The following is a 23,121-nucleotide window of genomic DNA, read 5'->3' on the forward strand; positions in this document are numbered from 1 at the left end:
GGGGGGGGGGCGGGGGCAAGGGTCTCCTGGATGTTCAGCACTCCGCCTGTCGGAGGGGAGGCCTGGCGGTGGCCGCGCCTGGGCCAGGACCGCCGGGGTGCTCCCCCACCCCCGATCGCTCTGGCCAGGTCTTCTGTTTAGGGTCCTGTTTATCTGGAGCATATGATTTTAGATCCCTGGGCTGCTTGCCTGGATTCAGAGTGTGTTTCAACGAATCCTGGAGAAGAGCCCTACCTCTGAGCATGAAGCCCGTGGCTGTCCCTGGGCTCCGATGTCCATGCTGTGGACACTGCCTCACAGTGGGGGCTCTTCCTCTGAGATTTAGACTGGTCTGGGGGTCAGTGGGTCAGTAGCCACTTAGGAGAGTCTCAGTGATGCTGGCTCTTTGTGCTAACTGCCCCGGGGTGGAATGTCCCAGTTGTCCTGTGTGAGGGCCTTCCAGGGACCCTGACTGTCCCCCATAGTGTCCCCTATGGGGAGCTGTCCAGGGCCAGGACATTCTGTGTAAGTTCAGGGCCAGAGAAACTGTTGGTATAAAAACCTAATCATCTTTTCTGCTAAGAAAAATGTTTAAAATCAATTCTGGCACTTCTTGGATTCTGTTGTTAAAAAAGCGCACGTTACTCCAACCGCACGTTTTATCTTGAATTCTGTTGTCAGAGTCATGATACTGCCATCACCATGCGATACATGAATGTGCCACGTGGTCCCACCCCGACTCCGTGGGAGGCTGTGGCCGTCCACTGCGCCGCGAGGAGCATCCACACAGTGCAGGGGAGGGGGTCGCTGGCGCCAGCCGCAGTCCGCGGGATTAGAGGCCCCCTTCGAAGTGGTCATCAGCAAGGCGGGTTTGGGCCCAACGCCAGAGGGTTCATTGTCACTCAGGGAAAATCGTGGCCTAGCCCGTAAGGAAATCTCAGAGCAAAAACGGAGTCCTTCCTGAGGAAAAGGTGCTTTTTTGGGTAGTTGGGGTCGCTGAGCGGGCTGTGCCCATGAGCTCCTCGCCCTCCTGTAGGTCTGGCCCTTTCTCCAGGTCTCGGGTGTGGCTACCCAGCTTTTCTTTCATCTGTTATTGCACTTCTGGGCGACTTCGTCCTCCATAAAATCGTGTCCTGGGATCCCGGCGTGGGGAGATTCTGCCAGGAATCTCCACAAAATTCGTGATGTCCTCTCCCAGGCCCCGTGGCCGTGGGGGGCGAAGACGATCCTCAGGCCCACCCTGCATTCCTCCTTGGGCTCCTGTTGGCTTCCTGGGGGTGGCCGCACAAAGGAGCTCACCCCGGGGGGCTGGAAACCGCAGAAACACGTTGTCTCACGGTCGTGCAGGCCCCAAGTCCGGGACCGAGGTGGGGGCCGGCCTGCACTCCCTCTGGAGGCTCCGGGGGAGGGTCCTTCCTGCCTCTTCCCTTCTGGTGCCCCAGGTGGTCCTCGGCATTCCCTAAACTTGTAGATGGCGCCTCTCCCTGGCCTTCCGCCTGTGTGTGCTGGGTCTGTGTCCCAGTTGCCCGCCCTTTGAAGGACAGCAGTCCTTGGGTGAGGATCCTCCCTCGTCTAGTGTAAGCTCGTTTTAACTTGATCACATCTGCAAGAACCTATTTGCAAATAAGATCACAGTCACAGGTGCCTGGGGGTCAGGACTCAAACCTATGATTTTGGGGGGGAGCGGAATTCCACATGCTTCAGGGCTGCTGGTGATCGGCAGTGGTGGCCCCTTCTTGTCAACCTGCTTGTCAAGAGTCCCCTGGGGCCAGAGGACCCTCCTGGGTGGGAGACTGGCTCCTGTGGTTTGTTTTCCTCTTAGAGACCTAAGCCCGAGAGCCCAGGAGACACAGTCCCTCCTGCCCAGCCTCCAGGTGGATAGGTGAGCCGGGCGTGGGGCACGAGCTGGAGAGGAGCAGAAGTGGAAACCAGCATGTCCAACTGCGGCTAGCGACGTGGCCGGAGGACGTGCCTCCTGCAGGCCCAGCCCCCCTGTGCCATCACACTGCGCCGTGGGAGGGGGACGAGGCTCTGGGAGAGCAGAGGCTGGGCTCACCCAGTTGCCCCTCAGCCAGGGTCCCGCAGCTGCTGCCCCAGGTCCCACAAACAAGTGGCTTAAACGGCACGGGTTTATTCTCTCGGGGTTCCTTCTGGGGGCCGGGGGGAGAATCTCCTTTTCCAGCATCTAGAGGCTGCCTGGACTCCTTGGCCCCTTCCTCAGCTTGCTCCAAGCCCCGCCTTCGTCATTCCAGCTCCTGCCACTGACCCTGGGCCCTCTGGCCCCTCCCTCTCGTGGGGACCCTTGTGATCACCGCAGCACCCCCTGTGATCCAGCATGGCCTCCCCGCTCAAGCTCCCCATCTGAAGCACACCTGCAATGCCCCTTTGCAGTGTGAGGTCACATATCCTCAGGCTTCAGGGGTAGGATGTGGGTATCTTTTTTTTTTTTTTAAGATGTATTTATTTGAGAGAACGCACTCACACGTGAGCAGGGAGAGGGGCAGAGGGAAAACGGGAGAGAGTAGCAGCCTCCTCGATGAGAACGGAGCCTGATGCGGGGCTCGATCTCACGACCCTGAGATCATGACCTGAGCCGAAATCAAGAGTCGGATGCTTGGGGGCGCCTGGGTGGCTCAGTCAGTGGAGTGTCTGCCTTCGGCTCAGGTCATGATCCCAGGGTCCTGGGATCGAGCCCCGCATCGGGCTCCCTGCTCAGCGGGAGTCTGCTTGTCCCTCTCCTTCTGCCTGCTGTGCCCCCTGCTTATGCGCTCTGTCTCTCTGTCAAATAAATAAATAAAACCTTAAAAAAAAAAAAAAAAAGAGTCGGGTGCTCAACCGACTGAGCCACCCAGGCACCCCAGGATGTGGACACCTTTGGGGGTCTATCATTGTGCTGACCATACCCCTGCCCCCCAGCAGCACCTGGCACCACTTGGCCCTCAGCAGACATTTGTGGCAGGGATGAGTAGGTGAGGCCTTTGCCATGGCGCCCCCGTGGCTGCTGGCTGGCCCCGCTGTCTCTCTGGACATGCGGCATTGGCCGAGGGCCATCGGGAGTTGCTGGGAAGTCTGGTTTGCGTTCCTGACCCGAGTGTGGCAACCCCAGACGTCCCCGGGGAGAGTGGTTTCTGATGGCATCCACTGCCCGTAGCCCACAGCTGAGCCCTTTCCCTGGGGTGGACAGACAGCCGGCTCTCTGCTGTGCCCCCTGCGGGGTCTGCAGGGCCGGATGGTAAGTAAGGCAGGACTCATCACGGAGCCACTGAGCACAGCTGGAGGGAGGGAGTCTATGCTAACCAGGACTGTCGGGCTCTTCTGCTGGCTCCGAGCCACGACTCAGTGGGTTCTCTCTGGACCTCGATCTGTCCCAAGGAACTGTCCCACCTCCCCAGCACCCCGCAGGAAGTGGAATTCGAACCATCTGGGGGCTGAGCGGCTGTGTGTATGGACAACTGAGGTTTCCCTCAGCATTCCAGCTGAGTTTGGACACGTTTGCTGTTTGAGAACTGGCACGGTTTCCCTACAAACTGATAAAGTGGGGGGACCCCCCTCCCAGCCTTGAGGCGTGCAGAGGCCAGCTTTACCTTCCACCACCAGGTTCTGCCCCATGGTCAGCAGGACTGGGCCTGAGCCTTAGCCCTCCCTCCATCCCTCCTTCTGCCCCGCCCTCACCCACTCACCACTCTGCCTGGGCAGGCCCTGTGCCTCCGTCCCCCTCGGGTGCAGGGCCCCACCCGTCCCCACCTGCATGCCTTCTCTCGAGGAGACCGCCCCACGCCCAACCTCACTCCCATCCTCAGATGTCCCTGTGTGTCATTAGCGCTAAATCATAGTTCTGTGTCCGAGATGTCATCTTGGAGCTGGTTCTTAAGACATTGCAGACAGACGCCCTGGCCACAAGGCTGTCTCAGGGCCTCCCCTAACAACCTCTTCCAAAGCTGGGGGCCTCCCAAGACGATGTTTCCAGGCCCAGCACCACCCCAGCACCCAGAGAGGGGCAGCTGCGGACGCCCAGATGGGCACACGGGGAGCCCTGGAGGCCCCACCACAGGGACTGTGGCTTCTCAGTGTGTGAACGTCCCCGGGGTGCTGTGAAGGCTGTGTCCCACCAGGACCAGGGGAGGTTGTCTGGGCCCCAAGCTGCCTGAGTGAGGACCCTTTACCAGGCTCTGCCTCATTCCAGGGGTCCTGACACCTTCAAAGCTGCCACCAGTCTCCTTCTGAGCCCACATTCCTGGCCCAGCGCTTGACTCGGAAGGACCATGACTTTGCTTCAGGGGGCTTGGAAGTGCCTTGTGGAAGGGGCCAAGATGGGGCTCTGGCACTCAGGTCCTGGTGGTCAGCTCAGCTGACCCCGGTCACCATGTGCGGGCGTCCAGCGCCCTCTGCTTGGCCTCCCCCACCAGTCTGGGCAGCCCAGCTCCGTGAAGTTCACATGTGTTCCTTCAGCACCTCCTGGGGCCTCAGCCACTGCCAGCGAGGGCCACCACAAGGGCCTGGGGGGCAGAGGGCACTCTGTGTTCAGCAGCTCCTTGCCCACTGAGACTCAGGGAGATGCTGAAAGGTTCACGGGCTGCACTGTTCTCTGGGGACCAGAATCTGGCCGGTCCCCTTGGTGTGATTAGGATTGGCTCAGGGCGTTTCCCTGGGGGTCTTAAAGCAGCAGGAATGCATTCTCACCATTTTAGAGGCCAGAATTCTGCAATCAAGGTGTCACGTCCCTCTGACGACTCTGGGGAGGGTCCTTCCTTGTCTCCTGCAGCTCCTGGTGGCCTCGGGTGGCCCTGGGTTTGTGGCCACAGCCCTGGAGTCTGCCTTCGTCCTCACATGTGTGAAAAGGACATGGGATACCTGTGGTTTTCTTATCTCGGGAGCCTTCATTTGATCGCACATCTGCCGTGTGAAGCAATGTTCACAGGTTCTAGGAATCAGGACGTGGACATAACTTTCGGGGGCCACTGTTTAGCTGACTTCAGGGTCACTTACTTCCTGTGCCCCCCATCCCCTCGTGGGCATGGGGGGGGTGGGGAGAGCGCCCCTTTACTGAAAGGAGGGGTCCTCAAGCGTGGCCCGCGGCTGGGACTGGCCGGGCCGTGTGCTGCTGGAACCCTTCTGTTTTAAGCATGAGGAGTTCGAATTGCACACTGATTATTCCGGTTAGCCGGGTTTCAACCCTCAGATGTGTAGGTGACTCCGGTAAGCAAAGCCAAAGCTGTGGATAAGCCAGAATCGTTTTTCTTTCCTGCTGGAATGCAGTTTTTTATTTATATTTTAAAAAATGGGTGTGTCTGGGGTTCTGGGAAATTATTTCAAAGACAATAATGAAGTCATTTGAGAAGGCCCAGAGAAGGCCCAACCCGGACAAGCCTGCAGTGGTCTGGGGTTCCGGCTTTCCCTCCCTCCCGGAGGGGGGGCCTGGGGGGGGCAGCAGGTGTCCGGGCTCTCTGCAGAGGCCTTTTCTGGCAGCCTTGCCCCATGGGGGAGGAGGCTCCAGGGCAGAGCTGGTCACCGCGCCGTGAGAAAAGTCAAACAGCGGAGGGGGCGGGGGGGGAGGGCTGTGGGGGGCGAGAGGTGGATGGACGAGACCTCCAGTCTCAAGAAGTCAGTTAGTAACGGCGGAGTCAGCAGGAGCAGCGGGCCAGGGGCTCAGCTGAGAGCTTTACAGAATCAGCTCATTTCAGCTTGACACCAGCCCCCCAGGGGCTAGGGATCGCTCCAGGGCAAGAAATGGAAATCCTGCCTTCAGAGAGGGATTGACAGCAGGGGAAACTAAGGCACTGGTCAGGAGCTTGCTGGGGAAAGGTCTGTCCCTGGCAGGGGCGGTTGGTGGAGGGCAGTGCCAAGGCCCCGGGTGGGCGGAAGGAGGGATGGGCAAATTTTCCCAGGGTTTAAGCATTTCGGACGTACCCTCCCCTTTTCAGACACCCTGAAGCGTCCCTTGTCCCTTGTTCTCTCTGCTCCTGGGAGTGAAGCTTCTGACATGAACCACGCTGTTGTGTCATGTCTGTTTTGTTAAGATGCAAGACCCCTTTCGGTAACCTGGTCTCCACTGCGAGGACGGGTCGATGGCCTTGGGGTTGGCTTCAGGTTCTGTGTCCTGGTGTCTGAGGACCTGCCTCTGAGGCTGTCCTGGGTTGGAGATTCTGGGCCCTGCACCCTCTCCTGAAGCTCTGTCCTCTGCATGCCTTGCTGATCTGCAGTTCTGCATCAACTTCACGCTTCCAGAGTTCCTTTTACGCTTCATACCCGATGCCTTCTCCCCTGGCTGCCTTTGGAAGTCCTTGTGTTTCTAGGTCAAAGCCCTTAGCTAGATCTTAGGACTAGAAGGGAATTGTCATTTTGTCTATAGAACAACGTAAGTCGTCCGATTTGTACACGCCCTTCCCCTCGTGGGGCCATGCCCAGCCCTCCTCCAGTCCCGAGGGTCTCCGTCTGGCTGCACCCCCCTTTCCTGGCTGGCTGGGACCCTGTCGTCTCTCTGTCTCCGGCCCGGAGCCACCCCGGGTCAAGTTCCGAATCCGGCTCGTGGCAGGTGCTGGTCCAGGTTCCCATCAGCATCTCCCTGCATCCGGCCCTGCCTCTCCGCTCCTGTCCTGACGTGACCGTCACACGCATGTATGCACACACACTGTCCACATCACGCACATGGCACACACGTATACATGTACACACGCATCACACTCGCACACATCACACACCACCCACACCTATGCACCGCACACATACATATATGCACACCACACACACACACACACACACACCCCACTCACACTCACACACACACCCCACTCCTATGTCATCTGTTTCCCCGTCTTGCTCGCCCGCTGGTTCTCTATATAGTGAGGCCGAGGTGCCTGGCTACCCCTTCCTCATTTACAGACCTCCTGCCCAACCGTGGTGTCCCAATGCCCAGGACCGGGCCCTCCTGTCCTCTGTTTGGGCCCTTTCTGGGGCTAAGTGGTCACCCTGCCCCTCGCACCATGACCCCCTGACACTTGGACAGAGCCCAGCTCAGAGGCTCCCGCACCCGGGCACCATCTCTTCCTTCCATTTGCCTTATCTTTAAGGAATTTTTTTGTTACGTACAAAAAATGTTATGTTTTATACCCTGTGCCAGGCGTGGCCTCAGTTTCCCCATCTGCAAGATGGTGTCACAGAAGAGTCCCCATACCTGGTGCTGTGGAGTTTAGAGCAGTAAGGAAGCAAGTGAGGGGCTTGGCCGGGCCCCCACACCCTGCCCTCCATAACCCTGTGTTCCTAGCTGTCACCTTGCGGGTGAGCCCTGGCCTTCAGCCCTTTCAGGCGGGGGCTTCTCCAGGGGATTCAGCCCCCTCAGACGGAGGGTCTGTGGCTCTGACACCGAGGGCTGGGGGCCCTGGGCAGGCAGGCACGCAGTGTGCCCTCACTCCCAGCCTCAAGCCTGGTGCGGGACAGGTATCCCATCGTGGGCGTGTGCATGAGGCCATGGGGCTGGAGGGACCTTGACTCCTGGGAGCTTTGGTTTCATAGTTAAGAATGGTTTCGGGTGGTGGGGTGTCCTTTCCAAAATTTCTGCTTGGGGTTCTGCGTTTGTGGCCGTGACCAGGAGGCTGAGCCCTGTGTCCCTTCCCTGTAGGGGGCTTGTGGTGCCGTGCATGCGCAGCTATCCGTTTGCTCAGGTGAACCTGATCCTTGGCGTGGGGGTGGGGCTGGCAGCCGTCTTGGGAGGGGTTGCACAGGAGGAGGAGGAGGGGGAATCGCCCCAGAGTTGGAATGGCCCAGAACAAGCATTTGACTCTAAGCAGGATGTTGGGATGTGAGAAGCCCACACTTCGTTTGAGAATTCCCAGAAAAGGGAAGGTGAAGTTAACTCTGGGTAGGAAACGCATCTGAGAACACTTGGATTTCATCTTAATAGTTGTTTCTTATAAGAGCTGTATCAAAAGTTAAAGATATGGGGCTCACTAAATTCAATCCATCTTCGTTACCTAAAGTAAGATGATTTTTAGCATTAAAAACCATCTTATCGCATCTCTTCTGAGCTCAGTAATGTCGAGTTGGTAGCTTGCAGTTGGCCGTGGGGGGCGTGTGCACACCGTGGAAATGGGAAAATGTTACAAATCAGGGCTCCCCCGACCCAGGGCTGGCTCCTAGGACTGGCCAGCACCCCACTGCGTGGGGCAGACCGAACACTCAAGAGTTCTCACTGGTCTCTTCTAGAAAAGGCGTGTTTGGCTATCAAAGTAATTCTTTGTTCATTATGTCAACATCTTCCCAACACGGTTTGAATCAAATACGTGAACTATGTAAAGTTTTATAATTTTGTGCAAGCATTAATCACTGGTTTGGACCCGGGGAAATCCTGGAATTTCATGACTTCACTTCAGGAGCATTTGCCGCATACCTGCTGCATGAGGGGCATTCGTCGGGCGCCCCCCCTCTGTGTCTGGCACCCTCTCTGTGCTGGACATTCTTAGGCTTGGCTCCAGCAGCCCCTGTCCCCACCCTGGAGCCAGAACACACTCTCTAGAGGGAAGCTTCTGGGCCCTTTAGTGTCTGTCGTGGGACCCTGGTCCTGGTCAGGCGTGTGGGTGAAGTTTGCTAAGGGCAACATGCCTGAGACGGGGCTGCATCCAGGCCCAGGGAAGCCACCCACGGAGGCCAGAAGAGAGGCCAGGCCCCGAGGAAGACGGTCACTGTTGGGTTGTGCCCAACGAGAATGTTGGGGCCCCCTGCATTAACCTGTTGCATCCCCTGACAGCCCTGTGAGGAGGGAGATCATGTGGCCAGAGTGTGGGGCGTGCAGTGGGCAGGTGTGGTGTGCACGGGGGCTGGGGGTGTGGCTAAGGGCCAGGCCCCAGGGCCGAGTGGGGTCTTCACGGAGCCGGTACCTGGCAAGGCCAGCATTCTGAAGAGCTCTCTCTGGTGTTCTGTGAAGCACAAGCAGGTTTGTAAGCCAGTGGGCGGCGGGCCTGGGTTCAGGGTGTCCATGGCGAGGTTGCTGTTTGTGCAGATGGGGCTGCATAGCCGGGGGTGTGGGCAGCCGTGGAGATGAGCGACACGGGACCCCAGGAGGTGGCTGGGGGGTATGGATGGGGATGAGGGGGATGGAAGGGGGTGGCTCTGGGCTCTGGGGCTTGCCTGTCCCGGACAGAGGGTGCAACCTTCCCCAAGGAAGGGGACCCTGAGGAGAACAGCTTTGGCAAAAGGAGGATGGGGTTTGAGGTCTGGGCAGCGGTTGGGTAGGTTGGGGGGGCCCAGAGGAGAGCGCCTGAGGCCTGGCCGTGGGGGCGGGCCACCGGCCCCAGCTGGCCCGGGTGCTCCACCCCTCGCTGGCCTTCGGACCGGGTTGGGGAAGAGCGCTCCTGAGGGTGGAGACACGAGAGAGTTGCTCAGAAGCCGGAGGTGCAGCCCCACAGGGTCGGATGCTCTTCCCTCGGCACTACACACGGAGGCCAAAATCTTCTGTGCTCGTAATTTTAGGACAAACACGGAGAACTGCTGTAGTAGGTTAAGTAGTGTCCCCCCTCAAATTCGTGTCCAGAACCTCAGGATGTGTCCTCATTTCAAAATAGGGTCTTTTGAGTTGTATTAGTTGAGGCTCTCAGGATGAAATCATCCTGGGTTTGGGGTCTGCCCTAAATCCGATGATTGGGCGTCCTTGTAGGAGAAAGGGGGGGGTGGGATTTGGGACACAGGGCGGATGTGCAAGATGGAAACAGACACTGGAGGACCTGACCACAAGCCTAGGAGCACCGGGAACCACAGGAGTCAGAAGGTGCTAGAAGAATTGGGACCCTCCCCTGGAGCCTCAGAGGAAACCAGCCCTGCCCACACATTAATTCTGAACTTTTGGCCTCCAGAGCTATGAGAGAATATAGTTTCTGTTGTTTTAAGCCACTGAATTTGTTGCGATTTGTTGCAGCAGCTCTAGGAGACGAATAGTATTGGAAATTAAAAAAAAACAACCACCCAAAAACTTTACAGTTCAAACAAACAGCTCCATGGAGACTTAGCTTTATTTACAGCTTATTTAAAATAGCATGATCTACAAGGAGAGGGACGGGGATAACCCCCCGGTATCTGTCTCGACTTTTCTGTGGACGGCCGGATGGTCCGAACCCGCGAGTCGCCATGTGGCTATCCTTCCTGCTCCTCCTGAGGAAGGAGGTTTCCGGGCAGCCACGGAGAATTGCTCTGGAAGCAGGACTACTGGGCAGCAGAGTCAGAGGTCTTCCAGAACGGCGTAGCTCTCTGGCTGGGTGCGGGGGGCCCTCTGTCCCTGGGCCACGGAGGACGTTGGGAGGCCGGGTGAAGGGTGAGGGCCCTCGGGTGATGGTGACGGGGGGCGCGGCCTGAGGGCAGACCTCCGTGGTCCACGGCCACGCCGAGCTCGGGAGGGGCTGTGGCAGCCAGGGGGGCGTGGGCTTCACACTCACCCAGGTGAACGTGGGAGCGCCTGGACCAACGCCCGCGTGGCTGATTCTGGAGCAGCTCGGGGCGGAGCGCGGTGGGAAGGGCCGTGCCAGGCCTCCCTTTGTTTGCCGTCACGATTTGGGGAGCACACCCCGCCCTGTCCCCTCGCGGCGCCTCTGTTCCGGAATGCACTGTGCTTGGCCACCGACATGCCCACCTGGAACTCGGAGAGCAAACACTCCCAGATGTCACCCACATTTCTAGAGCGGAGATTAGAGAATTTGAAGTATATGAAGGACAAACACACTGTAAGCTGAGCATTGAAAGTGAACGCAGAGAATTTAAGAAGGCCGCAGGCCATCCACCTGGAGGAGGCCGGGAACACTGCTTCGCCAGTGTGCGGGTGTGAGTGTGGGGGGGACGGTGTGTGTGCGTGGGTGTGTATCTGCATGTGTATGAGGGCACACACGTGCGTGAAGTTGTGAGGGTGTGTAAGCACACGTGTGAGGCGCAGGTGCATGAGGTTATGAGTGTGCACACGTGTGAGGGCCCGAGTGTGTGCACAGATGTGTTAGCACGTGTGAAGTCATTAGTGTGCGTGTGCGAGGGCACGTGCACGGGTGTGTGAGTGCGTGTGTGAGGGTGCGTGTGTGCGGCAGCACGCGTGTGTGCACGGGTGTGTGAGCGTGTGCGTGAGGGTGCGCGCGCGTGCGCAGTTATGAGTGTGCATGTGTGAGGGTACGTGTGCGCACTCGTGAGCGTGTGTGCGCGAGCGCAAGCCTGTCTGGCACCTGGCGGAGCCCGGCACTCTGGTAACAGGAGTCGGCTGGGGGACGTCAGTTTCCATCGAGGGTGGCGCCGCGAGGGGGTCTGGGCGGGTCGGTGGAGAAGCCCTTTTCCTTTCACTTCGGAGCTGGGTGCAAAGCAAGCCTCTCTGTGAACACTCGCCTGGGGGGCAGCCCCTGCCGGCGGGGAACAGGTGGTTGGGCTGCCCGGGGCTTCTGGCCTCAGCCTGCCCAATGGGGCTGGAGGGGTGGGCTCAGCCCTGGGGGTGGGTGGGGGCGTCCCTGGCCTGCTGTGGCCCCTGCACGGTCATGGGACTCGGTGAGACGTCAGCAGCGTGGAGCCCCCCTCCCCCGTTCTTGACGGGGCTCAGACTGGAGTCACCTTTGCTGAGCGAGTTGTACTTTCTTGGGCTGTTGCAACCACGGACGAAGATTGGGGGATACGGCGGGGAAGGAGAGGGAAGGCGCACATTTTTCAGGAGTACCATTTGCTTCCAATGTTAATCACGGTTTGTTTCGCCTGTGCCCCCAAAATAAGCTCCTTTGGAGCGTTCCGTCAGGTGACCCAAAGGCTTTCCTTACAGTGGTCAGTGACCTGCGCGTTTGAGTTGCGTCCCTGAGAAACGCTCCGAGTCTCCACGACGATCTGCCTTCTCGGGAGCCGCGCCTGGGGGGTGGGGTTGGGGGTTGGGGTGCAGGGCTGTCCCTCGGAGGCAACAGGGTCCCCTGCTGACTCGTGTCCCCGCTTCAGTGGTGGCCAGCGCTGGGCCGTCTCCTTGCTGACCGGTCGCGGGCTGTGGGCAGTCCCAGCAAGGGCGACTTCTCGGGCCGAGGGCTTTTGGGGGAGGACCTGGGTGCAGAGTTCCGGCTATGAGCCGTCGGCACCCGGCACACCGGGGCCTCGGTAGGATCGGTGTCCTCACACGCAGAGACACGAGAGAGCTCGCCCCGCACACACACACCGGCGACGGGCCGCGTGAGCTCCCGGACACAGCGCTCTCGGCAGGCGCTCGGTTCACGGCACCTTGATCGTGGACCTCCAGCCTCCGGAACTGTGAGAAACAAGTGTCTGTCATTCAAAGCCACCGGGTCTGCGGTATTTTGTTCGTTGGCCTGGCCGGCTGAGACGAGGCTGGAAGCCGCTGCCACGTGAAGGCTGCTGTCCGCGGGCACCGCGGCTCCTGTGAGGCATCTGGGGAGTTTTGTGTCCCGCACCTCATCCTAGCGGCCTCGTACTAACCCGAGGGGACTAGCGTCACCGAAGGGAAGTTGATAACTGTGACCGCACGCGGATGGAACGTTTCTCTCTCTTTTTTTTTTAAGATTTTTTTAATTTAATTGACAGAGAGAGAGAGAGAGAGACAGCGAGAGAGGGAACACAAGCAGCGGGAGTGGGAGAGGGAGAAGCAGGCTTCCCGCCGAGCAGGGAGCCCGATGCGGGGCTCGATCCCAGGACCCCGGGATCATGACCTGAGCCGAAGGCAGTCGCTTAACCAGCTGAGTCACCTAGGCGCCCCGGATGGAACGTTTCCGTGTGGCCACAAATGCATAAACAGAGGTGAACCTCAAGCAAATGGACGTTGCCAATAAAATGCAAACAGTTTGATGCTGACCCTCCCCTAAAATAAATGCACATAGAACCCCTCTGTCGTCGGCCCGAAATGGAAACGCTTGGAGAGTGCTCACACCTGGTAATGGTGGAGGGCGTGTACGTTCTGCCTCCTTTCGTGGACGGCAGTTTGGAAATATTTATCAAAATCTAGACTGTGTCCCGTCTTTCTCAGGAGGCATGCTCCTAACACACAGCATGGATGCATACTGGAAGTAGTTTGCAATAGAAGAAGCTATAGAGGCACCTGGGTGGCTCAGTCGGTTAGGCATCTACGTTCAGCTCGGGTCATAATCTCAGGGTCCTGGGATCGAGCCCTGCTCAGTGGGGAGTCTGCTTCTCCCTCTCCCTGCTTTGTGCTCACTCTCTCTCTCTCCCTCTCAAATAAATAAATAAAATCTTTAAAAAAAAGAAGAGGCCATAAACAGCATACGTGCGCTTTGACAGTAGAGCTGATGGGTCCTCCCATGAGATACTGTGCAGCCGTTAGCAGGGGCAGAAGCCCGGGCGCTGCTGGAAGGATCTCCAAGGAAAGCCCTGAGCAGAGTGGACAGAGGCCGGCCAGCGCGAGCCGGGCATCCAGCGTCCCTGACTTGTTCCTGGGGGTGTGCAGGAGAGCACTGATGGCTTTCACTCTCTGTGCCATGTTTTTGTACAGTGATTTTTTTTTTTTTAGACATGAATGTCATACTTATATTTTAAAAGGTATTCATTTAAAAATCTGTAACTGGCAAAGAGTGTTGGTGGGAGCTGGGGAGTTTCTGGTCATTAGAAGCTCCTGTCGGTCTGCGGGCGTTGGGGGTTGCTGGTAGCATCCACACCGTGTGGCAGAGGCAGGCCTGGGCCATGGGGCCGCCAGCCCTGTACCGGGCAGCAAGGATTGCCCAGGTAAAGTGCTGCTGGCTGCCACAGAGGCCAGCTCAGGATGGACCTGTGTCTCCCTGAGTGTGTCCCCCCATTGGTGAGCACGGGGATCCTCCCAACAGACAGGGTCTGTGTGCCCTGGGTCTGACAGGCCTCCAGGGTGGAGGCAGTCTCTCTGGGGAAGCTTCCAGAACCCTGCTGTCACTGAGGTTTAGACTTCTGCCCTTGGAGAGCTCAAGGGCCAGTGGGAAGGCCGGACAGGTTACAAACACACAGGGACCCAGCGTTGGCCAGGCTGCGGGGGGCTCTGCGTGAGAAGCAGCGGGGGCAGCCCAGGTGCATGCAGGAGGCTCCGCGTGCTCCCCAGTCTGCCCCCTTTCGGACTGCAGAGCCGCCACCCCAGCGCGGGTGTGTGTGGGGGGCGTGAGGACCCCTGTCAATCTCCTCATTTCCGGGTGATTCTCTCCTAAGAGAGAGGTGTTCACGGCTGCACGTGACGCTGCCCCCCAGAGCGTGGGGGCCCCAGCAGGGCTGGGACGGGGACAGGCCCCCTGCGGAGGAACCCCCAGGGGTGCCACTACTCTGGACGACTGTGACACGGTCCTGGGAATGCCCAGATCCTGCAGCGTCTACACTGCACCTTGACCCTCGGCCCAACCTTGCAGCACCTTCAGGCGGTGGCACTGGCGGCTCGGGTTCCAGGGTTCAGGGTAATGTTCCCCGTCTCTGTCTCGTCCTCCAGGAGAGCACTGCGAGGTGAACACGCGCTCGGGCCGCTGCGCCCACGGGGTCTGCAAAAACGGGGGCACCTGCGTGAACCTGCTCATCGGTGGCTTCCACTGTGTGTGCCCTCCTGGCGAGTTCGAGAGGCCCTACTGCGAGGTGACCACCAGGAGCTTCCCGCCCCGGTCCTTTGTCACCTTCCGAGGCCTGAGGCAGCGCTTTCACTTCACCATCTCGCTCACGTGAGTGTGGTCCCGCGCGTTCCTGCCACGGCTCCTGCCGCTAGAGCATCGCAGGTCCCTGCACCATGTCTCTCCAGGTGCCCTCAGCAATTCTGAGGCTCGGGTCACTGGGAGGCCACGGCTGGTCAGGGCTGGCTGTAGGACTGGCTAGCTGATCTGGGGGGCCCCCTGCAGTTCGGCAACGGGGGGGGGGGCCCTGGCTCAGAAATGAAGACTTTCAGGACGGCGGCAGCGGAGGGTTGACCCCCGTGTGGGCCCCTTACGACGGCCCAGGTCACACGCCGTGAAGCCAGACCTCACCCTTTGGGTCCTGCCCACTTGCTGACACCCCGGTGGCTGGAAGTGGAGGGCGCAGGGGCCCGCAGGCTTGGCGCCAGGCGGGGGACTCTGCTTGGCTTCCTGCTTTGTGGCCCAGGGGCCGGCTGCCCGGCAGTCCCGCTCCCCACCCGTGACCCAAGGGCGTATCGTGTGCTGAGCTCACTATTTCTGCTTCTGCTTCTCCGAGAGAATTTAGGTTTAATTTAATTCTAAAAAATCTGTCATTTCTACTTTAAAGATTTCTATCAGGTTTCACTTAGGGAAGTGGGGTGTATTTTTTATTTCATTTAGTGCCATTGTTTGGGGGCCCTTCAGGTGGTCTCCAGTGGGAATGCAGTACCCCGTGTCCTTCGAGCAGGCACCCCAGAAGGCGGCTGCCCCTGCAAGCTGCCCTTTGAAGACAGGCTCCTCTCTGGGGGTCCTGCCCCCTGAACGGGTGAGGGGTGCAGTGCAGCCAACAGGCCCTGGAGAGTGCAGTTGGGACCTACAGTCCAGAATAGTTGGGAGTGAGGCCTGATCTTTTTGGTAAGTGGCCGCGACGCACCGCCATTGGCTCAAGCCAAGCGGAGCCAGTACTGGGAGCTGGCTGCCTCAAGGAAAGAGCTCTCCCTGGGAAATGCGGTGCGTGTGCTGGGAACAAGGCGGGACGGGCCCGGGCGCAGGAGCTGGGAGCCGGCCTATGCCGTTGTGAGGGCCACACAGCGCGTTTGCCTCGCTGAGCGGTTGGGGCCAGCGTGCGCTCAGTTTGCTCCGGCGCTTACTGAGCACCTGTCGTGCACGAGACGCTCTGAGGTGAGTCAGAAAGGATTTTAGAAATGTCCCTAGGGATCTTAAAATCCAGTGGGAGGGACCCTGGATGTCAGTGCTGGGGAAAGGCCCGGATCACGTGGAGATCCCAGGCGAAGCCAGCTCTGCAGGTCTGGGCCATTGGACATGTGGCTCAGGCCCGCTGACCTCTCTGTGTGGGCGTCCCTGAGCGCCCCTCCAGACCCGAGAGGGACTCCTCTCTTCAGCGCTGCTTGAGGCACAGGCCCCACCTTGGCCTCTCCCCACACCCCTCCCTCAGGCAGGTCCTGTGAGTCTGTCCTCTGTGCAGACACTTCTCCCTTCCCAGCGCCCAGCACCTTGGCCCTGTCCTCTCTCCCTCGTGACTTGGTGTGACAGCGCCGGGCTTGTCCGCTTGGCCTGAGTCAGCCTGAGTCCCGCCGGGCCTGGCCCACGGCCTGGGGTAAAGCCCGTACTTCCTAGTAGGGCGCAGGTCCTCTGTGGCCTGACCTGTGGCACCACCTGAGTCTGGCACCTTGTGCCCTGTGATGGGACCGCCCTTGCTGGCTTGTGGTTCTCTGGACCTGCCCAGGCTCCCCCGGGCGTTCCCACCTCCTGCTAGCCCGCCCACCCCCGCTGCTTCCTCCAGGAGGACCCCTGCCCAGGCTGGACAGCACAGTTGGTCACTGCTGCTTGTCTGCCACCCTCCCCTCTGGCGTCCTTGCCTGTGGGTTCAGGCCGCCATCGACCCTGGTGCTCTGTCCTTGCCTGTCCGCTGCTGGCCTGAAGCTGCTCGGGGGCTTTTCGTCCTATGTCCTGACACACCCCAGACGTCCAGAGGTCAGTAGGCGGCCGGCCACTGCTTCCTGGCCTGTAACCCCAAGACTCCAGCTTTAATAAGATAACAAGAGTGTCGTGAACCATGGAGCCCAAGTGGGTGCTCGAGGCCCTGCCATTTCCTGGGGCATCAGCGGGGAGGCAGGACACTGGACCCCCACTTGGCCCTCCAGGCCTGGACGGCAGCTTCCTTTGACTGTAACAGCAGTTCTGAGGCTCGGGTCACTTGGAGGCCATGGTTTTGAAGTTGTTGCTGTTTTATTTTGACGCACAGCCCGTGGCTCTGCCACGTTCTGTTAGAACAGTCAATAGGGGTCCCTGCCTGGGGCGTGCTGTGAGGGCTCGGGGGTGCAGAGGACATGCCTGGCTCTCTTGGTGCTTGGCATTACCCCCCTGTTCCCCAGGCTGCAGCAGGTATAAGTGGTGTCCGCCTTCAGCGTGGACGGCTCAGTGGGGCCACGCATGCCAGGCGCTGGGTCCTGGCTCTCTGCCCTCTGCCCACAAGACCTGTGCGCAGCAGGCCCACCCCAAGGGCACAGCCTCCAAAGCTAGGGCTCTGCCGTGGGATTCCTCCTGGCCACTCTGTGCCCCACGTGGCTGGAGGTTTAAAACACTGTGCTTCTGTGGATGTCTGCCCTCCAAGCCAGAGGTGTTTTATGTCTTCTGGCAAACGTGTCCCTGGCATGTGACAGGCGCTGGTTTGGGGCATGTGATCCTGACATCTGTATAGCCGTCGCCACCTGCCACCGGGGCGTGGCTGGCAGCCTGCAGTCACACGCTGTGCAGTGACCATGCGCAGCGGATAAGCCGCAGGTGGGGGTCCCTGCTGGAGGCTGACCTATGAGGTGACCGGAAGTCCTGGTGCGGGAGGCAGGCAGGCCCATGGCAGCCCTGCCGGAGACCGGCAGGAAGTCTGCTGGCTCCAGACTCAGAGAGAAGCTAGAAAATAAAGCATTTAATTAAATGGGCGAGTAACATAATGGGATGTCTGCTTGCTTGCCCAGCTTAGCAGTTTTAGATGATTAAGTTTGGCGGCCATACGTGGGCCGTTTCCCACTTGGCCGGCAGTGGCTGGGACATCAGGGCCCCGCCAAATCAGTGAGCGGTTTGTTAGGGAGTGACTTCAACAGCAAAAACCGTGAAAAGTCCTCCCAAAACTTGAGCAGAGCAGCTGCGCTGTGGGGGCTGTGGTTGCTGTGGGGGGGCCCCGCTGCCTCCTGGGGGCGCGCCGCGGGGAAGGGGGGCTGGGCACCAGTGAGCAGCTTGTTTCAGGTGATTTCGACTCTCTCCTCTTCTAGTTCCTGTTTGCCAAGCGGCTGGGTTCCCCGGGCGGGCCCCGCGTTCCCAGCTGCCTCTCTTCCTCCACCCCTGCCCCCATCCGCTGTTCTTTGCTTCTCCCCCGGCCGCTCGCCAAGTCTCGGTCGCTCTTTCTAGTCTTTCCTCTTTCTCTTGTGCTATCCGGACCCTCCCCTTGGCCCTGGGTCCCCTGTTAGCGCTCCGTGTCCAGCAGTGGACCTCTGGGTGCCTGCCTGGGGTGGGGTGGGGCCACGCAGCACCATTTGATGCCAACAGCCCGTACCAGCTCCCAGCTTGGTCCAAAGAGAAAGCGACAGCAGTGCAACCTGCTGGGGAGAATTAGGCGTGTCCCAGCGAGCATCTGTCGTAACCGTAATCTGTCCCCTTCTCCCACCTGTTCACTCCATACCCCGAAGTGTCCCCTTCGCTATATGGGTGTTTTTTCTGTGCAGTGTGTTCCCAGTTCTCACTGTGTCCTAAACAGAGGGGGTTCGAGGTGAGTTACATTTTAAGTAACTCACAGGAAAGCCTGGGGTCACATGCCTGCAGCTGGTTCTGATAGACCCTTGCTGCATGAAAACGGATAAACCAACCTCGAATCCAAGGGAATAATCCCCCCCCCCCCGCATCCAGCCCACTCGGGAAACCGTCCCGAGTTCATACAGGACACTTTCCAGGGTGTCTGTAAGCAGGGCATCCGGGAGGCCTGGCTGTGACTCAGGGATCCCTGGCTTTCCTTGGACCACGGGGTTGGGAGAAGGATCTCTGAAGATGTATCTCTTGTTGAAATAAGTGGTTCTTAATGCTTCAAATGCGTGAAGTCTGACAGGTCTGTTCATTTTCACGAATCTGCTTTTTCAGGCATGCTTCCATCCATTCGTTTATTCAGCACACCATTATTAAGCTCTTCTGTGGGCCCTGTTTTGGGCTCCAGGATGCAGCACTGAATGAGAGTCATTCCCTCCCCTTAAGGATCATAGGTTCTTTTTTTTTGTTTTTTTTAAAGATTTTATTTATTTGACACAGAGAGAGCGCGATAGATGGCGCAAGCAGGGGGAGCGGCAGGTGGAGGGAGAAGCAGGCTCTCCGCTGAGCAAGGAGCCCGATGCGGGGCTCGATCCCAGGACCCTGGGATCGTGACCTGAGCGGAAGGCAGCCGCTTAACCAACTGAGCCGCCCAGGCGCCCCTAGGATCATAGGTTATTAAAAACAAATAAATCAGGATAATTTCAGAAATAGACTGATGTGTTAGATTCGATGGAGGTGGGGGCACAGTGTGGATAAAATGAGTTACGGAAAGTGCGGTTTGAGTGTCTCTTGAGGGGTCTGCAGAACCAGGGAAGATTGTTCCCGGCAGAAAGAGCAGCAGGTGCAGAGGCCCTGGGGCAGGGAGGAGTGTAGTGTTTGGGAAGAAAAGGACCTTGTGTAGCTGGAGTCTGGTGGTGGAGACAGGGACAAAGACTACCCTGAGGTAGTCATCAACACAGCCTCCCTGCGTGGCAGGGGACCGCGTGCCTGTGCCCTGGGGAGCACGCGTGGGGATCCGTTTCCAGGTGCAGAAGATGCACCGCGCGTTTTTCTCTTCAGACATCTCTAATTGGTTCGGTGCCTTTTAGGACACCGTTCGGATGTCATCTTTTCCTATTCTACAGGCCGTGGAAACCAGATTTCTCTGTGCAATGCGGTTTGCCATTTCCAGAAAAGAACATTGCCAAGCAGGTTTTATGGGCTGTCAACTGCTGAGGAGAAAAATGAGTGCCCGGGGACCAGAGTCTTCCCTGAGTGTGGCCCCACGCTGTCGGGCCTGTCGCGTCTGGGCAGCCTCTTGCTTCTACACCCACCACCTGCAAACCTTCCATGCAGGGGTCATTCGTTCTGTGATGTGCCTCTGCTTGGCCCCACAGGTTTGCCACCCGGGAGAGGAACGCCCTGCTGCTCTATAACGGCCGCTTCAACGAGAAGCACGACTTCATTGCCCTGGAGGTTGTGGGTGAGCAAGTGCAGCTCACCTTCTCAGCAGGTGGGCCCCCCCCCCGGAAGGAGTGGCCCTCCGAGCCCCTCACGGGCACGTTGTCAGTGGGAACCACCCCAATCCCGGGCAGCGCCTTTAGCTGCGCTCACCTGCCGATCCCCTAATTCTACTAGGAATCTGTCCTGTTGGGGGCTGGGGGGGGTCCAGAATGCACAGAGGTGTTCCTTGTGGCGTTCTTTAGGACGCCGAAAACACGGAAGACAGCTCAAATTTCCACACGGGGACTCACTGTACATCTGTCGATTAAAAATATTTAAAAAGCCATTCACCGCGTCATCCGTGCCGTGGGAAGAGAGCGTTTATCCGGACTGTCTTATTCGTGGCCCACTAACGTGTGTTCTCTCTGGGCCCCCCTCCCCGCTGCCCACAGGTGAGACTACAACCACAGTGACACCCCAGGTTCCCGGGGGCGTGAGTGACGGGCGCTGGCACTCGGTGCGGGTGCAATATTACAACAAGGTAGGACGGGGTGCCCCCCCCCCACGCCTCCTGCCAGCCTGGCAGCTCTTCTTTCTTAAGTCATTTATACTCCAAAGTTTAAAAACGTCTATACTGGCTGGAAACATGACTTAGGCAATAAGCATTTGTAGAAGGTCCGTGTGCTGGGAGACTCGGGGACCCCCAGGGATCACCCCGCGGCGGGGAAGGCGCAGAAGGCGTTCATGCGTTGCGGCGGCCTTGGCTCGAGCCGTTACTGGCGGCTGTGATTCTAGGCCATTCGCACGCGACTCCAAAGCCAGAATTATCCGCTCTGACCTGGACGTGACCCGAGCAAGAGTCAGGAGGGTCTTGGAGGAAATGCTGCAAAGGTGTGGGCAGTTTGGGTTTCGTTTTATTTTGCTGTGCACGGGCTTGTGAGGAAACAAGTTTTTTCATCAGAATGTTCCCCTTGCCCCCGCTGTGGTTTTTGCAAGCCGCTTTTCTCTTTCCCGGGGCACTCCGGGGCCCCCCCACAGGTAGGTGAGGGACAACAGCCTACTCTTGGGCACAGGGAGTAGACGGTGCCCCTGTGTGCTGGAGGGTCAGGAGCCCCTGAGGACAGGGCTGTGTCTCTGTAGCGTGGGGCACACTCGCTCTGAGCTCAGGGACTGTTCTGTCTGCCTGGATGCCAGTCCGCCCGCTTAGGCCCAGGGACCCCCCCCCCCCCCCCAGAGCCCATGCTCTGTCAGGGAAGCAGAGAAGGCACACCTGTGACTTTTCCTTCCTGCTTATGTGGGAGCCCACCTCCCCAGGCCCGGCTGAGGGCTTTCATCTTTCCGACCGTGTCGGCCTTGGCCTCCCCATCAGCGTGCCTGCACGTAGCATGTTCTAGAATCATCTGTGGATGGCCCAAGTAACTGAGCCGGGTCGGGAGGGGTCACCCCTGCTTAGGTCCTAATGCATCATCCTCGGCCATTGCCTGCACGCAGAGAGCATCCACCAGGGGCCTGCCTGCTGGCAAATCCCCCCGCGGAGGCCCCCCGCCGGAATGTTCCAGAAGAGGGAGTCTCCCGCCAGGAGACGCACAGGGGTGCATCCCTGCAGCCCGCCGTTTCCGTTCCCAGGGCCGGCTTTTCAGCAGTGCTGAGCCACTGAGCCAGACCCTCAGCGCGGGATTAGGCTGCTCCTTTCTGGGGCTCAGCCACTTCCTCTCTTGCCTGAGGTTATTCCATGTATGTCTTAGGCCTCTGCGATGGGGCTCGCGGGTCACACGGTCGGGAAGTGTTCGGTGCACATCTGTCTCGCGGGGGCAGGGCCGGGGGGGGAGCGTGTTGTTTCTATGTGACTCAGCGCCCCAGGCTCTTAACGTCTCCAGATGCGGTGACGTTCTTCGGCGTGGCCTGCAGCTGGGCAGGGCTCAGCAGGCACGTTGGCAGGGGTGGGAGGGCTGCTGGCCCCGAGGCAGGGCACCCCTGGGATAAGGGGTGAAAGTGACTCAGGAAGTGGTCCGTAAGGGCTGGTGGCTCTGCCCTCCGGACCCTTGTTCTGTGGTCCATGCCGACTGTGGTCCTTGGTGCGGCCCTACCTGCCTGGGCTCCTGAGCACCTCGGCCATGGGCCCCTTCACCTGCGCTCTGTGTACGAGACGACGTATCTGAATAATTCAGGGCGGTCTGGGAGGGAAGAATGGTGGAGAGTCAGAGGTCCCCTCTTGCATCTCTTGCATCCTGCACTCTCCCACTGCCCGGCTCTGGCTCACATGCCCTCCCTGGCCTCCTGTTTCTCAAGGTGTGGTCTGCTCTGCATGTCTTGCATCCTGCAGGGGAACCCGTGGGGGCCCCTGCAGACCCTCCCCAAGTCTGTCCGGGCTGTCTTATCAGGCAGGGTCCTCACAGGAAACAGGGAACCCTCAAACAGGATGTTCTCAGCAGGACTTATTCCCAAAACAGGGGGCAAGGCGTGGGGTGCCCACGGGGACTAGTGTGTGACCCCGGATGGTGGCAGCAGCAGGGCTGTGACCACCTTCAGGCCTGGAGGAACAGGGGAGGGCGGAGCCCACAAAGACAGAGTCGTGGAGAGAAGCAACTTACGTGGGGCAGTGACCTTCCGCGGAGGCCCTCCTGGTGGCTCACCCTGCCCTCCCTCTGATCTCCTGTTGGGCTCCCGCTGGCCAAAGCCAGCCAGAAGCCAGATGCAGTGAACCCTTGATGAAGTCCATATGGGTCGGCCTCCCGTGCAGGGAGCAGGCCAAAGTCCATTTGCTTTTTCTCTGCTTCATGACATTGTAGACGAGAGGGTCTGTTGGTGTCATTTGCCTTCCATGAAGGGAAGATGCACGAGAGCTGGGCTTTCTCCTGGGAAGGTGTTTTTGAAAGCAGACACTTTGCACAAACATGTTGGACTTTGTCGAGCGCGGCAGAGCCCCTCCCATGCCCCCCTGCAGAGGTTTGGGGCCGATCTGGAGGATTTGTGATCTGACTCCATCGCAGATGTGCATTTTTTTCTGAGGCTATTTTGCAGGATAAACTTTCGCATCACCAACGTGCAGAAGCGTGAGCGTACCTGATGGGGAAGGTTATGTCTTTCCCACTTGGAGCTCAGGCTTGGTCACGGGGCAGCCGGGGGACGGGGAGAAGCACGCTCCCCATGGAAACGGCTCTCATGTGGCCGTCTTGTCTCTTTGCTCTTCCTGGAGAGGACTCTGTGAAAGGGGGTCTCTCACTTCCTGAGCACCTGCTCTGTGCCTGGGCGTCTGCAGGGGTCCTGTGGGGGCCTCTCACTTTGCCCCAGCATCTCTCAGCCCAGGGCTGGGGACATAGACACGTCATCAAGGACACGTTGAGTAAGATCCTGGGCA

General features: G+C 59.0%; 1 protein-coding gene across 4 annotated transcripts in view; it reads left to right on the forward strand.

Moving 5' to 3' along the window:
• CELSR1 (cadherin EGF LAG seven-pass G-type receptor 1) overlaps positions 1-23,121 on the forward strand; it is a 136,742-nt gene that overhangs the window by 57,862 nt on the left and 55,759 nt on the right. For all 4 annotated transcript variants that reach the window (XM_073882615.1, XM_073882616.1, XM_025882031.2 and 1 more), the window contains exons 3-5: positions 14,375-14,597; positions 19,718-19,833; positions 20,216-20,304. In XM_073882615.1, coding sequence (XP_073738716.1) covers positions 14,375-14,597; positions 19,718-19,833; positions 20,216-20,304 — 428 coding nt within the window. The remainder of the gene's footprint in view (positions 1-14,374; positions 14,598-19,717; positions 19,834-20,215; positions 20,305-23,121) is intronic.

Source organism: Callorhinus ursinus, unplaced genomic scaffold (assembly GCF_003265705.2).
Source record: "Callorhinus ursinus isolate GAN/ISIS: 27379988/994484 unplaced genomic scaffold, GSC_fseal_2.0 scaffold48, whole genome shotgun sequence".
NCBI lineage: Eukaryota > Metazoa > Chordata > Mammalia > Carnivora > Otariidae > Callorhinus > Callorhinus ursinus.